Source organism: Ovis aries, chromosome 8 (assembly GCF_016772045.2).
Source record: "Ovis aries strain OAR_USU_Benz2616 breed Rambouillet chromosome 8, ARS-UI_Ramb_v3.0, whole genome shotgun sequence".
Classification (NCBI taxonomy): Eukaryota; Metazoa; Chordata; class Mammalia; order Artiodactyla; family Bovidae; genus Ovis; species Ovis aries.
This window is the reverse complement of record NC_056061.1, coordinates 13,384,924-13,402,461: the sequence shown is the minus strand read 5'-3', so window position 1 is coordinate 13,402,461 and position 17,538 is coordinate 13,384,924. Positions and strand designations below refer to the sequence as shown.

Below are 17,538 nucleotides of genomic sequence, written 5' to 3'. Positions count from 1 at the left end.
ATGTGTGCAGAAACAAAAATGGTCTTCATAACTCAGTTCCGATAAGTAAAATCCTATACCCATAATTCTCAGTGCTCTGTCTTGTTTTCAGGACCAATGCAAAGTTTAGCTTTACTGGTGTTGCAGCCCACTCTGTAACTATCACCGATTGGAGTACAGAAAACACATATGCAAACATAAAAAACTACTGAATAATAAAAGATGTAACAAATATACTACAATATCAAATAAGAAAAAATAATTCCACCGCCTGAGAAATCCATTTTTACTGTCTTCTTCCCTCTCAGCTTGTATTTTTTCACATCTGCTTTTACATTTTTATAATATATAAATTCAATGTTTATTCTGTTTTCTTACCTAACATTATCAGATATGTGTTTCATATTATTTTTCAATTTAAGAAATAAGGCATAGTCAAAACTACTCACTGTGATCCTTTCCATTCTTCATGATTTAACTAAAATGCCTTTCTTTCCATGAGCAGTCAAAATTGTTTCTCCTTTGTGCTTCTCTGCCTGAACCATGGTTATGTATGCCCATGTTGTCTCCCCTAATAAACTGAGAATTACTGGAAGGTAGTTTATTAAGCTTTAAATTCTCCCTAGTAGCTAGTAGACTGCCTTGTTCATGGTAGGCACAGAATAAATACTTGAATATTGAATTAATCTATAGAATCATTTACAATAAAGTGACTTAAAATGAAGTTAAGGTGAGAAGAGAAGAGCAGAGCCATAGGAGGAAAATTACAAAAGAAGGAGGAAGTGATAGTATTAATTTCTGATGAGGTAGAGGGAGAATTAAAATGTAAAAACATTAAATACAGAGACCATTACTTATGAAGATATGTCATAAGTCTGTATGTACCACATAACATTGCAGTCAAATATAAAACCTAGAAGTGCAAAGGTAATTTGAAAAAAAAAATATAGTAAGCAATTTCAGTATTCCTGTTTTAGAATCAGATTGAGGAGATAAATGAGCCCGTAGAAATCTATATAGAATGTTACTTTTCTTGATTAAATATTTTAATGTCCAAAACACATTTTAAAAGATTATTTAATTGGCTAGAAAAAATATTCCAAATTTAAGATTTTTATAGTTTACCTTTTTCATAATCAAGTAGAGTTGAAAATAAATTTAGAAAAAAAGTTATTGAAAAAACTACATAGAAATTAAAAAACACTTAAAGAGGGAGTAAAAAAGGATTAAAAACTGCCTAGAAAATAATGAAGAGAGAACATTTCATACCAGAATTTTTGGAATCTAGCAAAAACTCTATTCATTACTAAAGAGTAAAAGAAAAAACAGCAGAGTGATCAGAAGAAGCTAGGAAAAGAATAACAAAGTGAAACAGATAAAAGCAGGAAGAGCATAATAATAATGTAAAAATCAAAAGAAAGGAAAACTAAGAGGGGAAAAAAGCAATATAAAGGACAAGAAAGCCAAAGCTAATAATTTTAAAAAACAAAATAAAATGTCATTTTGAGAGCCTGATTTAGGGACCAAAGTAAAAGTAATGAAAATGAGAAAGAAACAAGATGAGAAAGGAGATAAAAGCTACAGAGAGACTATTTCTCAACAAGAATATTCTCAATAAGAGAATACTCAGTTGCAACAAAGGTAAAAATCTAGGAAACAGATTTCCTAGTTTTCTTCCTGCACACACCTAGGTAAACACTTTCCAAGAGAGAATGAAAGTTACCTTGGTGTGTGCAGGAAGAAAACTGGGAAGCTACTACACTGGCCTTCTGAGCTGACATGTCTGTTTTGCAATGATTTTCCTTGACCGTCTCTGTGTGTGCTCAGTCGTGTCTGGCTCTTTGTGTCTCCGTGGACTGTAGCCTGCCAGGCTTCTCTGTCCATGGGATTTCCCAGGCGAGGATACTGGAGTGGGTTGCCGTTTCCATCTCCAGGGAAATCTTCCCAACCCAGGGACCAAACTAGCATTTCTTGTGTCCCCTGAATTGGCAGGCAGATTCTCTACCATCTGCACCACCTAGAAAGCCTTTCCTTGAATCTTTTACCTTAAATATGCCCTTACTTGAGTTGGTGGCTCTAGTTGGGCACTAATATACATAAATCCTCAAAGTCACCTGTATTTGCAAAATTTTACTTATTTCACTTTTCAGAAAAGCGTTAAACTTGTTAAACGAATTTGTGAAGGGCAAAATAGTTTTCCATAACTAAACCACCAGCTTTTGGTTTTGTTTGCTTTTGACATTTTTAGGATATTTAAGCATATTTTGAAAGTCAGGGAAAAGATACCAATGAAGAGGAGGGAAAGAAGTTATAAAAGGTCTCTTGTGAGCTCTGTAAGTTCTTTGTTAAAGTTTAAAGTTGTTTCTGAAATTTTCACTTACCCCTTTTAATTGAAATTAAACCTCAGAGTAAAACAAAATTTAAGCCGTCCTTTTCCCACTAGAGTAATACTGATTATTAATCTTTGGTACGGGATTGACTGAATTTACTAAGTCACTTCAGTTGTGTCTGACTCTTTGCGACGCTATGGACTGCAGCCTACCAGTCTCCTCTGCCCATGAGGATTCTCCAGACAAGAATACTAGGGTTGCCGTGCCTTCCTCCAGGGGATCTTCCCAATCTAAGGTTCAAACTTGTGTCTTTTACATCTACCTGCATTGGCAGGCGGGCTCTTGATTACTGACGCCACCTGGGAAGCCCAAAAAATTAACTCATAGAGTCCTCTAAACAACCAAATGCTATCGGTAAATTCCAGCTTTTACAGATGCTGGGCAAGGGAAGCATTTAGCAATTAGTAAATCACTGCAGATGGTGACTGCAGCCATGAAATTAAAAGACACTTACTCCTTAGAAGAAAAGTTATGACCAACATAGATAGCATATTCAAAAGCAGAGACATTACTTTGCTGACTAGGGTCCGTCTAGTCAAGGCTATGGTTTTTCCAGTGGTCATGTATGGATGTGAGAGTTGGACTGTGAAGAAGGCTGAGCGCTGAAGAATTTATGCTTTTGAACTTTGGTGTTGGAGAAGACTCTTGAGAGTCCCTTGGACTGCAAGGAGATCCAACCAGTCCATTCTGAAGGAGATCAGCCCTGGGTGTTCTTTGGAAGGAATGATGCTAAAGCTGAAACTCCAGTACCTTGGCCACCTCATGTGAAGAGTTGACTCATTGGAAAAGACTCTGATGCTGGGAGGGATTGGGGGCAGGAGGAGAAGGGGACGACAGAGGATGAGATGGCTGGATGGCATCACTGACTCGATGGACATGAGTCTGAGTGAACTCCAGAGATTGGTGATGGACAGGGAGGCCTGGCGTGCTACAATTCATGGGATCGCAAAGAATCGGACCAGACTGAGCGACTGAACTGAACTGAACTGAACTGAAAGGTCCAGAGGGCTTCCCAGGTGGCACAGTGGTAAAGAACCTGCCTGCAGTTATTCAATCTGGAAGAAATGGGGGGTTTTATATCTTTATTTCTTACTATTTTATTTTCAGTTTTCTTTTTCTCTTCTTGCATTGGCTAACTCTAGTCAATGTTTAGTAATGGTGGCAGTGCATATTCACTCCATTTCCATTCTTAAGAAAAAACTGAATATTTCATCCTGGAGTATTATGTTTACTGTAGGTTTTCTTATGTATACTCTTTATTAGATTAAGGAAGTTTTCATCTCTTCCTAGTTTGCTAAGATTTTAGCATAACTGAATGTTGAATTTATCAAATAACCTTTCCTCTTTCTATTGAGAAAATCATATGATGTTTCTCCCTTATTTTATTAATGTGTGAGTTAATGGTAATAAGTTTTTGAATGTTGTCATCCTTGCATTCTTGGAATAAACCCGCTTTGATTATATTATCTTTTTCATGCATTATCTGGATTGGTTTGTTAATGTTTTGTTTAGAATTTTTGTGTCTGTTTACAAAGAGATCAGTCAGTAGTTTTTCTTGGTTGCAATATCCTTATCAGATTTTGGTATCATGACTATGCTGGCCTGATAAAACAACCCAAGTAGTGATCTCTCCCCCTCTTTCTATCATTGTTCACTAGGAGTAGTTGGGTAGTGTCAGTGTTATTTCATGCTTAAGTTCTTGGTAGGCTTTACCAGCAAGTCACCTGGGGCTGAAGCTTTCTGTGTGGGAATATCTTTTTCCTCTGTTGCTTCTTAAGTTACTTTCTTTGTATTCGCTACTTGGCATTTTTACCTAATGTGTCTAAGTGTAATTTTTATCAAAGGCAGCTAGCACAATGATCTGTAATATCTGCTGAGCCAGCAAAAGAGCTATTTGTCAGTAAAGCAGCCACCTTCCTCTCATTAAGGATAAAACTATGGTGAAATCCATGAACCTAAAAATGAATCTGCCTTTATGGTGTTCCACAAAGTAATTAATGCACAGAAAGTGAAAGTCGCTCAGTTGTGGCTGACTCTTTTCGACCCCAAGGACTGCAAAATTCTCCAAGCCAGCATACTGGAGTGGGTAGCCTTTCCCTTCTCCAGAGGATCTTCCCAACCCAGGGATCGAACCCACGTCTCCTGCATTGCAGGCGGATTCTTTCCCAGCTGAGCCACCAGAGAAGCCCAATGCACAGAAGGTGCTTCTAACAATGCCTGTCATAGACGAGGTGCTGCGTACATTTCATGACTGTTGTTACTGCGTTCGTTGTTGTATTCTCCTCTGCTCTGCCACGTTAATGTGCTTCTTTTTAATGATAGAGGAAATCTGAAATCGCTTGGTCTTAAGTGAATAAAAGACTGTATAAAGCACGCTGTATTCTATCATGACCAACCAAAACCAAGATCAAAACATGTAAGCCATGCGTTTGATAAACTGAGCCTTGAGTCCAAGGTTTATGTTTTCTTTTTCTTTGGAAGAGTTAATTAATCTGTTACTTTTCCAGTTGTCTCCCTCACCTGTGGTACTGAATTACTTTTGAGTTCTCCCAAGTGGCAAATTAGCCATTTAACTTGAACATTAAGTGGGTAACTGTGTCTCTTACTAATGCCCTTGGAGACTGTTGTAGAATTAAATAATTTTGTCTTCAAGAATGGACATGCTTTTGTTCAGATTTAGAGAGCCTATTTTTCAGTGATATAAATAGTAGCATTAGCATTGAACACAACAGAAATTTTGGCCTTTGTTTTAATTATACTAAGTACAAAAAATCCTATAAATAGAAGTTAGATGACGTTACTGAAACTAAGTTGATATTAAAGAATTATTGTCACTTTAAAAAATATTTAGTATAGTGATTATATATTTTTTAAAGATTTCTTATTTTTTTTAGACTTATATTGAAATATTTGTGAGTGAAATGACATGATGTCTGGTATTTGGACTAAATAATATGGGAAGACGGTAGAAGGTCAGGGCAGAGAAAAAATAAAATTGACCAAGCTGAAGCATGGGTACTTAAGGGTTCATAATACCAATCTGAAGATTTGTGCATATGTATATGTGTTCCTAATAATTTTTAAATTTGGGCATAGAATATTAAATGAATTGAAGAAGAAAAAGAGAAGTCACTCAATCTACCACGCTCCTCTGTCCATGGGATTTTCCAGGCAAGAGTACTGGAGTGGGTTGCCATTTCCTTCTCCAGTTAAATACCACTAAATTCCAAATTGCTAGAAGAGGCTATCAACACAAATTTAATTACTATATTCTCAAGTTCCTTGAGGGTAGGATTCATGGTTTAAGCTACTTTATATCCTGGACTTTTATATCCTTTACCTGTAATATTATAGGAATTTAATCTATGTTTTGTGGATGAATTAATCTTTACTAAATTTGCAGTGAGTCATTTCCAGCAAGTATCACATATCCATGTAAACTGTGTTTTATTAGAAATTCTCAGTGAGTATTAATAGCACCCACCAATCATCAGGTTATTTCAAGCCAAAAACCTGGAATTCTTGACTCCTGCCTTTACTTCATCCTCCGTATCTGGTTCATCGCCAGACCCCATTGGTTCCATTTCCGAAATGCATCTCATGTCCGGCTACCTCTTGCTGCCTAGTTCAGTCACCTGTCGTGTGCTGCCTGGATAACTGCAGTAGTCAAGTGCCAGTGGTGGAAAGAACCAGAGGACATACTGCTGCCCTCTCTGGTCCGGTGTATTCTCTGGGAAGAGCCAGGATGACTTCTTCGTAAGATGTAAGTCAGGGGATGTCACTGCTCCTCACAGAACCAGTCAGGGATTGATAGTGGACCTAGGGCAGGATCCACACTCCCGGTCACAGCTGGCAAGGCCCGCGCTTCTGGCTCACTGGGTGCGAGTTTCAGTTGCTCGGTTCTGTTCCCTGCACACAGGCGTGGCAGCACTTTCTGCCCTGCAGCCATGTCGTTGTTCCCTCGGCCGTTCAGTCCCTCCTGCAAGTTCTCTGCGTGACCGGCCCTTTTGTTCTTAGCCGTCACCTCTTCGGAGATACCTCCTTTGATGTGTAGTTCTTTCATAGGTAGACGGATTCCAGTCCATCTGATCCATTTACTTGTTTACCATGTGTTTCCTCCAATAGAAGCCCTGTATCTCTTTCTCTCTCTGTCTTCTCATTTCCCCAGAATCCATCATAACAAGCCAAACCTGTAAAAACCACTTTTAGTTGAAATCTAAGATGTGATACAGTTGTAGGATGCAGTGTTATATTATGTGTCTCTAGGAAAATTAAAATGATGCTAATTAAACTATGGCACAGTGTTAAATACTATCAATTGTAAGATAGTCTTGCCTTTTGAAATATTAAAATGTTGAAAAAATGCATCTTTGAATTGATGAATTATGTACCTTGTTGAACAAATAAATGAATGTACTTTACTCAATCATGATTATTATTTTTTAGTGATCTTTTGAGGAAATAATTCTGAAAAAAATAGACATGTACAGGCCAGAGATTGCCTAGGTCATGAGTAGTGTTTTATTATGGAAAAGGGGGATGTTAGTATGAAGAAGTATGAATAATGCTTGTATGAGTAATTGCTCCAATTATTACCTTACCAGCAATAATTCACATTTTATAGGCCTCGCATGGGCCAGGAAACTTGAATTCTCAATAGACACTTTGAGAGACTCATGCCGTCTGGAAGTAGATTCAGGCTCTGTGCTGTAAAAGGAGGGAAGACAGATAAAATAGGTTGGGATTAACATATACATACTACTATATATGAAATAGTCAGCAAGGGCCTACTGTATAGCACAGTAAATTCTACTCAATACTGTAATAACCTACATGGGAAAATAATCTGGAAAAGAATAGATGTATGTATGCTGCTGTTGCTAAGTCGCTTCAGTCATGCCCGACTCTGTGCGACCCCATAGACGGCAGCCCACCAGGCTGTACCATCCCTGGGATTCTCCAGGCAAGAACACTGGAGGGGGCTGCCGTTTCCTTCTCCAATGCATGAAAGTGAAAAGTGAAAGTGAAGTCACTCAGTCATGTCTGACTCTTGGCGACCCCATGGACTGGAGCCTACCAGGCTCCTCCGTCCATGGGATTTTCCAGGCAAGAGTGCTGGAGTGGGGTGGCATTGCCTTCTCCGAGATGTATGTATGTGTATAACTAAATTATTTTGCTCTACACCTGAAACGAACACTACACTGTAAATCAGCTGTTCTTCTTGCTGCATGCTCAGTCGTGTCCTACTCTTTGTGACCCCATGGGCTGTAGCCCACCAGGCTCCTCTGTCCATGAAGTTTTCCAGACAAGAATACTGGAGTGGGTTGCCATTTCCTACTCCAGGGGACCTTCCCAGCTCAGGATCAAACCTGCATCTCCTGCGTCTGCTGCATCAGCAGGTGGATTCTTTACCACCGTGCCACCTGGGAAGCCCAAATCAACTATATGCCAATCTAAAATAAAAATTAAAATAAAGAAAAACGCAAAAGCTAATAAAAAGGGAAGACTACAAAAAAAAGGGAAGACAGAAAAGATGGGGACAGGCATTGGAGAGTTGGTAGTGGGAGGGTCATGGGAGATTATCATATTGCTTCTGTTTAATAAAATATGAGATCATTTGGCTCAGTGTAGCAGGGTAGAGATTTTGGAGCTTTCAGAGAGAAGAGAGGTATGAAGTAGGCAAAATGCAGAGGGTGTGGAGCAAAGGGAAACGGTTCTTTGGGAATGGAGTAGACTTGCAGGCAGATATCTGAGAAGCGTGAAGAAGATGAGGCTTTGTTTGGACCTCAGACAGTAGGTGTCCCAGTGTGATATGAGCTCCTGCTGCTGGCAGAGGGACAAGACGACCCACTCCCTCGAGCTGCGTGGATCGTCTGGCCCGTGTACTGCATGCTTTGAGACCTGACTATCGGGGTGGCTGTGAAATTACTACTTCATCGTTACTATTTATTTACTTAAATAAACTTACAGGCAAGGGAGGGAAGGTTAAACATTGACCTGGGAGTAAAATATTCCAGCTCTTACTCCCCCCAAGTATGCGGCTCCCCAGTAAGCAGGAGTCACTTGAGATGTACCAAGTGAACTCTTCTGTGTAGAATGAAAAGAAATTGTCTTTTCACATGCAGAAAACAGAAGTTTTCAATTTTCATAGGTGTCTGCTTCAGACTCCTAAGGTGGCATCACACTCTGCCCTCTTGTTCGGATCCCAGTTTATCTGCACAGCCTCTGACTTCGGCTATAACTGAAAATAATTTAATATAAAACATAATTTGGGTTGTAATAACTAACAAGTATAATAATAAGATCTGACTGTAACTATAAGCAGACTCATCAAAAAAGTATAAAAAGTTGCTTTGGACTAATACTTGAAAAGCATCTCTGGACCATCTTTATACAATAGTAGCATAAGATGACATGGAAACTTACCTTTCAGCAGGCCAGTACTAATAAGGTGGCTTATCCAAAGTTAGATTTTTTTGATTATCAGTCTGGCTTATGTTCTTTACTGGTGTTAAATATGTTGTTCCCAGGCATCCTATAGAGTGTAGCTTCTTACCTACCTTTCCTCGAGATAAACAGCAAAGTTCAAAGTTACTATGAACTTAGGGTCCTTGTTAATTGCTCATTATAGATGTTTTCTTTCCCCAGATCAGGTGACTTTTTCGCATTCCTCTCTCCATCTTAATAGTGGGCTTTTCTCATTAAGGTCAATGAGTTTCACCTCAAAATGTAAAGTTCACCAAGTGAGAAAGAAATGGTTTGGGGTTGTTTTCCATTTAGAGCTTTCACTGCCTCCCTTTGCTACCCTAAGATGGGCAAAAAGAGACTATGATGCCAGGACTGTAAAGGGTTTTTGTTACTATTTATGGAAAACAAGCCCAAGTCATCCTTAAAAAGTAGTTTATTTCTTTAAGTCCTTTGGAACTTAATTGTGTCCATGCTTTGTACTTGACTCTTATACTGTAATTTTTAATGCTAGCCATTTCCTGAGTTCTCTATCAAATAAATAGTAAATGTGTCATTCCAGTACATTCCCTCTCCCCTCTGCTAATCTGACTCTGTAGTTCTTTGAAGGAGTTCATTTTATAAATTACTTCAGAAGCAGCCAGATCTCAGAGGGATTTTTTTTACAGTTTTATGATTGGTTTAATTTTCTTACTTGTTCGTATGATTCTCATGACATGGGAACAGTTATATGTTCTTTACCTGGGAAAGTCAGGGGAAAGGGTTTTTTCTTTTTAGCAATAATTTTTAGACTTGTTGCATATAGAAGTAAAATCCTATTTTATTTTGGTCATCATAAAGTTAAATGTGCCCTAAGTCTAGTGCTGAGTAAGGCTATGGTGAGAAAAATTTGAGCTTCCCTGGTGGCTCAGATGATAAAGAATCTGCCTGCAATGCAGGAGACCTGAGTTTGATCCCTGGGTCTGGAATCAATATCCCTGGAGAAGGAAATGGCAACCCACTCCAGGATTCTTGCCTGGGAAATCCTGTGGACAGAGGAGCCTGGCAGGAACTTTGTAGTAAGGTTGAAAAATCTGAAACACCTTTTCATGCAAGCTGTTCTTTTATTTGGCTCATTGTCTGAATGCTGTCTCATCCTGCAGGTTGCAGAGGATTGAATGATAATTTGCTTCCCGGGTGAGCCTGTAATGTAGGCCCATTCCAGTTCTCATATTTCATAATCATTATATTTAATGATAGAGAATGCTTAAATACCCTATCAGTCATTTTGGAAACGTTATATAGTAATTATTTGGTATCACCTGACATGGGTACCAAAGTGATTATCATTTATTATGTATGCTACAGAGTCATGAAAAGTGACAGATAATCCTTTGCTATAATTATGAAGTAAGCATTACCATATGAAAAGAGAAGAGAGTGTAATAACCAGTGCCTTTTTTTCCTCTCCCGTTTGTTCTTTCACACAGGTACAGCTTGGCCAAGTGGAAATCAAATGCCCTATCACTGAGTGCTTTGAATTCCTGGAAGAAACGATGGTTGTCTATAACCTGACACATGAAGACTCCATCAAATACAAGTACTTCTTGGAACTTGGCCGTATTGATGCCAGCACCAAGCCCTGTCCTCAGTGCAAGCACTTTACAACCTTCAAGAAAAAAGGACATATTCCCACCCCTTCCAGATCAGAAAGCAAATACAAAGTAAGCATGTTCACCAGAGTTGTGGGTTAGATGTCACATAGTGAGAGCAGCCAAGTTAGGCCAACTTGTGGTAGGCATTGAGTGGGCTTCCTTCCCTTATCGGAGTTCAAGGTGAGTATACAATGGCTGTAATTCTGAAAATGTGTGGTTTGGGGATGCTGCTAATAGGAGAGTACTCGTGAGGATTTAATTAAAGTTCTCCTCTGGCTTTAACCCGTTTAAAATTCACTCATAGCCAAATTAAAAGACTAGTTTTTAAAGTAATTATCACTGCTGTTACTAAATATTAAATAAATGTGTGTTAGTTGCTCACTCATGTCCAAGTCTTTGTGACCCCATGGACTGGAGCCCGTCAGGCTCCTCCATCCATGGAATTTTCTAGGCAAGAGTACTGGGGTGGGTTGCCATTCTCTTCTCCAGGGGATCTTCCCAACCCAGGGATCAAACCCAGGTCTCCTGCACTGCAGGCAGATGCTTTACCATCTGAGATTTTTTTCAGTGGACCCAATAAGTAAAATAGTGTAATATGCTATTTACTCATTTATTCAGCAAATACAAAATGCCAGTATATGCTGGGCAGTGTGCTAAGTTTGCGGGATTCAGTGGCAAACGTGACATAGTCCTTGCTCAAAAGATGTCTAATGAAGGTGAGAGTCACATGTTCTAAAATGATAGTGCAGTATGAGTAGTCATAAGGGGGAAAGGCGGGGATGGGATGCATTGGGAGACTGGGATTAGCATGTGTGCACTGCTGATACTATGCACAGAATGGGTAACTAATGTGAACATACTGTGTAGCACAGAGAAGTCTATTTAGTGCTCTGTGATGACCTAAATGGGAAGGAAATCCAGAAAAAGGAGGGGATGTACGTACATGTATAGCGGATGCACTTTGCTGTACAGTATAAACTAACACAACTCTCGTCCAATGAAAACCTAAAAAAAATGATATGAGTAGTCATAAAACAAAAACGTGAAGCCCAGTAGACTTGCGCTTTGCGAACACTGACAGAAGAGAGGGGCTGGCAGGTCAGGAAAGGCTTCCTGGAGAAGATGCAGTTCTCCAGGCAGATACACAGGGGAGATCATTTCAGAGCAAGGGAGGAGTAAGTGCCAGGCCCAGAGGCGGAGGCAGGCTTGCTGAGAGCAAGTGCTTGGTAGAAGTAGTGGAAAGAGAATGAAGAACAGGCAGCAGGTCAGGTATTGAAGAGCAAAGCATGTTGAGTCTTTCACCCTGTAACTCAGGCTTGGCTGCTGGCGTTACAGAAAGGTCATTCTGGCAGCATATGGAAGATAGCAGAGACTGAAGGCAAGACTGAAGGCAGGGAAACACAGCAACATCAGCAGGGGCAACCCTTGCTTCACTGCCCTGACCGTACATTGGAATCTCCTGGGGAGCTTTCAGGCACACCAGTTCTCAGTCCCTAAGCCCTCCCTACCAACTATCTTCCGAATTTTTGAACCTCACCAAGTGGCTCTAATAGGCAGCAGAACTGGGAACCTTGGCAATAAATGAAGCAGAAGTAAATACAAACTAAATGTTGTTGATCAGGAAGCAGTTAAAAGTCTTGGTAATAGGTGAGAGATGAAAACCTCAAAATAAAGTGAAACTTATTTTTTATATATTTTATATTTATTTTATTAAACAACTCAAGAAAAATAAAACTAGTACAGATTTGGGGGATGGTTATTACTGTTTTCCTTAATTACTTTTCTAGAAGAGACGACGTACAACAGAAGTGGTAAATAATCTCCGTGTTCTGTACTCTGCAGAGTTTTAGGGATAATTCAGAGAATTTCTGAAGCAGTGACTTTTTACTGCTTGGTACAGTGTTTTATATGGAGAAGGAAATGGCAACCCACTCCAGAATTCTTGCTTGGGAAATCCCACGGATAGAAGAGGCTGCAGGGCTACAGGCCGTGAGGTCTTAAGCGTCAGACACGACTTAGTGACTAAACCAGCACCACCCACAGTGTTCACATAGCATTTTCATCATTAAATTCCAAGTTCTCACATTAGCATTAACTACGTGATTTACATGCCCATACCTGTCTGGATCTTATGAGTAAAGAGAACACAGACATGGATACTCAAGCAAAGGAACTGTGACATTCATTACAGTATGGCACCCTAAACTGATCCCATTTGGGGGGATTAGCCAATGCTTATTTGTTAGGTTGACTGTATTTTTTAAAATTCAGTTTGCCCAATAACAGAATCCAAATTGGTATAATTTGTCATAATTTTAAGAGTAGTGAATTCAAGTACTTGAATGCAATAAATTGAATCATGAGGCAACAGAAACAGAGAAAAGTTTACTTGCTAATATCAACATGTTTGAGCAATGTAAAATCTCTTCATAATATTCCTTAGAGTCTATATTGTGTTTTGTATATATTGATGAAACCCTTAGAATAGATATTTCAATATTCTTTCTGAGTCAAGTCATATTAATAATATCCTGATCCAAGATGTCATTCTTTGAGGATTGATTGTGGTTTCTGCTGTCAGTTCAGAGGCACTTAACATCCAAGGTTAAAATTGCTTCAAAATATTATAGCTATTTTATACCAGGAAATACTTTTAGTGGATTCCCACATGGCTCAGTGGTAAAGAATCCGCCTGCCATTGCAGGAGACAGATTTGATCCCTGGGTCGGGAAGATCGCTTGGAGTAGGAAATGGCAACCCACTCCAGCATTCTTGCCTGGAAAATTCCATGGATAGAGGAGCCTGGTGGGCTATAGTCTGTGGGGTCACAAAGAGTCAGACGCGATTGAGTATGCATGCATATACTTCTAGTATATCACACATGTTATATCATATTTGAATATTCCATTTAAATAGGTTTCTGTAACATTTTTGTATTCTTCATATGGAAAAAGGATAAACAGACTATATTAACAAGCAGGAACAAGAATTCTTATCTTGTTCAGGCCCTCATTCAACATCTTTTGGCCACAGTTCAGGAAATAGAGCTTTTCATTATGTTCTGAACTCCACAAAATTCTAATATGAAATAGAACAAGCACATTCCTGAATTGAGAAACTTACGTTGAGACAACCTTGCCTGTGGACAAATCCAGTCTTTCTCATTCCTAACATTTGTCTTCTGAAATTCATGAGGCCAAGAAGTTTCACCATTCCACTTCTATGAGATTGATTTCACTTGCCATTTAGAAATCTAATTTCTAACCTAAAGAGTTTCTATAATTCATTAATACAGCTCCCAGTGCATGTTAATACAGAGAACTAGTTAGCTTGGAGAAAATAAAAATGGCTGGGCTGTAATGGTGCTCAGGTGACGCCTGGAGACAGGCACATCACCAGCACCTGAAGGTTTTCTCCATAGCAATTATCATCTGGGATTTTATGGTGTATTTGTGTGGTTATTTGCTTAAAGTCTCTCCCACTGGTCTCTAGGAGACCAGGTCCAGACTTGCTTACTGCTGATAACCTGTGTCAAGCACTCTGTCTGATAGAGTCTTGTCTCAAAATACATTTCGTGAGGGAACTAATCAATGGGCCAGTGCATAAATAATAATTTGTACTGTAATAAATGTGGGTGGAAAATGCTGAGCGCATAGGAGAAGAAAGGGCAGGAGAGGTTGGGAAGGCTTCATTAAAGGGCAAATGCATTAAGCTGTTGAATTTGCTATGCTGGAAAAGGTGGGTCAGAGCACAGGCTTCAAACCAGATTTAAATTCTCAGACTGCCATATGCTAGCTCTGTAACCCTAAGAACAGCTTCTGCATCTTTTACTGGTGGTAGAAATAATACCTGTCATAAGAGTGTAAAAAGGTAAGTAAGATCACACATATAAAGTGTATAGCACCATGTCTGATATATCCTAAGTGCTCAACACATGCTAGAAATTAGTATGCTTATTATCATTATTAGGAAAAGTCAGCAGAATGAACAATCTGGGTTATTAGGGAGGGGATGGAGGAATCAAAAAGAATAGAGGTGGAGTAAAAGATTGGGTGACTGATGGATGGTCAGAGTGAAAGGGGGATGAAACAGACTTTAAGTTCTTTGAGTTTAAAGAACCTTTTGGAGCATCAAAGAGAAGTCTAGCAGGCTTGGATCTAATGCTAGGAGTGATCTGATGGAAATCATTAATATTTGGGAAGAGGAGGAGGTCACAGAAATGAAAACTATGTGTTTGGGAGGTAGGAAAAGTTAGTTTCTCATGGGAAAGAATAGAGGATTGCAAATAATTTAAATATACTTATTTTACTCCTAGGAGTTTTACTGAGGTATGGGCAATTCTGGGTTTCCTTCTTATTTCCAAGGGTAGACCAAGAAATGATCCCCCTTTTCACATTATTTGGAGTAAGTTGAAAAACATGCATAAATCAACAAGGGAGCATGTTGGAAATAACCCTTTTTATGGTTTCCTTGAGGCAAAACTCACAGTCATTCCCACTCTTCTTCCCACAAATATTAAGCTGAACCTTGATAATTCACAGAATGGTGCTTTGACTCATCATAAGGAGAAAAAAGCCAATAAAACATCCTGGGGAAACTCCCTCTGTGTTCTTACCTTATGTCTTATGTATTACTTTCCCTCTTGTAACTATAAATCTTCTGGTTAGAAGTCACAGTTAAATACATTATTTCTTCATGTGAGAGAGAACTTTTCTAAGGTCTTTAAGAATGTAATCAAGTCAACGGGTCTGTTGCTCCTAACTGATAGACTTTAAAATATGCTTAAGTGAAAGGCTGGAATTCTGGTACTACCCAACTTACTTTCTTCCTGTGTCTGTCATTCAGTCTCCAATGACCTGTCCTATACTCCAGAAAGATGCCTCTTTGGCATCTTTTGGACTGCTTCTCCACGCTTCCTTAGCATCTCAATTCCTGTTTGGGTTCAGCCGAGGGTTGGCATTGGCAGGGAAGGAGAGAGTGGAAAGAGAGCATCGTGCGTGCATTATTCTGCCCATGGGATTTCCCAGGCAAGAATACTGGAGTGGGCTGCCTTTTCCTTCTCCAGAGGATCTTTCCAACCCAGGGATGGAACCCGAATCTCCTGCAGTACAAACAAGTCTCCTGCATTGTAGGTGGATTCTTTACCAACGGAGCCAGCAGGGAAGGCCCATTCCCTTCCTACTTCAGTGCAAAGCTCTAGCAGTAGCTGTGTCCCTCCGAGACTGTGGCTTCCCTCTAGAGGGCCCTCCCCTGCCCCCGCCCATGTTTCTAACGCTCACTAGGCTCCAGAAAGTTCATCCCTTGCCTCTTTGGCCCTAGGAGTGGCAATGACTTCCTACTACTTCTGCTTCTAGGGACCTGCCAGTCTTTTGTTCAAATCACCTGCACCTCTCCAGTCATACTTCTAATAAACAGTTTTCATTTATAGAAATATAGGTTAAAAAGTCAATAAAATGTGCGTAAGCTTCCTTCTAGTAAAGACAATTTGAGGATTTTTTTTCCATCTGTAAAAATGTTTGCAGCTTTCCCGTGGAAGTGCAGTTAGCGTGCTGCTCTGCTCCTCAGTTTTCCCTCGACACCATCACTTTAAGTTGACAGTGTTTACAAATTGAGAGTCAGCTTGTGCATCAGCCTGGCAAGATCAGTTTAGCTCATGACACACACTGAATTCTCTTGGCAGCAATGCATCATGAATGTCAGGAGCTGAGAGAAAACAAGCGTAGTTTCTTAAATGATTGTTGCTAGCATAGATTTGTGAGGGAGATAGATGGAATTCTTGATTCTGGTTTGAAGAAGCCATTTGTGGGGAGGGATCAGTTAGGAGGTTGGGAGTAACATAGACACACTGAGTGAGTGAAGTCGCTTAGTCGTGTCCGACTCTTTGTGACCCCATGGACTGTAACCTTATCAGGCTCCTCCGACCATGGGATTTTCCAGGCAAGAATACTGGAGTGGGTTGTCTTTTCCTTCTCCAGGGGATCTTCCCGACCCAGGGATCGAACCCGGGTCTCCTGCATGGCAGGCAGACGCTTTACCGTCTGAGCCACCAGGGAAGCTGGTATAGAGACAGTACTATATGTAAAGCAGATAATTAACAAGGACCTACTGAATAGCACAGGGAACTCTACTTAGTATTCTGTAATAACCTAAATGGTGAAAGAGTCGGAAGAAGAATGCGTGTGTGCTCAGTCACTTCAGTCGTGTCCAAGTCTTTGCAACCCAGTAGACAGTAGCCCACAAGGCTCCTCCATCCATGGGATTCTCCAGGTGTGAATACTGGAGTGGGTTGCCGTGCCCTCCTCCAGGGGATCTTCCCGACCCAGGCATCAAACTTGTCTCTACTATGTCTCCTACGTTGGCAGGTGGGTTCATTACCTGGGATACCCCTTAAGAAGAACAGATGTATACGTACAACTGAATCACTTTGCTGTACACCTGAAATTAATACAGTATTGTAACTCAACTAAATTTTTTAAAACAGGAAAGCCATCGTGAACAGCGGATGTTATATATGTGGTCGCTGAAAAAAATGTGTCATGCTCAATTATGATGCAAGGCCTAATAATTTTATTAGAATGCATTTGTACCTCTAGTTTCTAATGAGACGCTTTGCTGAAATTGGTCTTTGTTTCCTTTCTTGATGCATAAATTAGCCATAATATTTTACAGAGCCTTTCCTTGTGCGTGAAACTTCTAACAACAAAAGCCAAATATTGAAATTCACTTGAAATTTTAGCCTACATCTAACCTTAATAAAGAAAAAAAACTACAATAATTTTAATATTAGAGGCTCATGGCTCCTGTGAATTGACCTGCCATAGGATTGAGAACTGTTTGTTTTTTCACTTTATCATATCATCCCTTGGATCTTTAGCACATGAGGCACGTGAAGAATCACTTCTTTTTGATGACCTGCTGGATAGTGGGTAAAAGCAAGCCAGGTCTGGTGTTCATTGTAAAAAGTTCTGTAAGACGTTAGGACTGTGCATTTCTCACCTACCTTACTCTGTATTCCTACTTTGCCATAGTTACCCATTCAAAACTGTAAGGCAGTGGTCCACAACCTTTTT

The 17,538-nt window shown here is 39.8% G+C and overlaps 1 protein-coding gene and 1 non-coding gene across 3 annotated transcripts in view; one reads left to right on the top strand and one right to left on the bottom strand.

The window, feature by feature from the left end:
* The window catches only part of RNF217 (ring finger protein 217), a 128,661-nt gene that overhangs the window by 69,216 nt on the left and 41,907 nt on the right, over nt 1-17,538 (top strand). For both annotated transcript variants that reach the window (XM_042253209.2, XM_027972333.3), the window contains exon 2: nt 10,304-10,537. In XM_042253209.2, coding sequence (XP_042109143.1) covers nt 10,304-10,537 — 234 coding nt within the window. The remainder of the gene's footprint in view (nt 1-10,303; nt 10,538-17,538) is intronic.
* On the bottom strand, nt 16,450-16,521 carry TRNAG-GCC (transfer RNA glycine (anticodon GCC)). The gene has a single exon. It is a non-coding gene; the product is annotated as a tRNA-Gly (tRNA).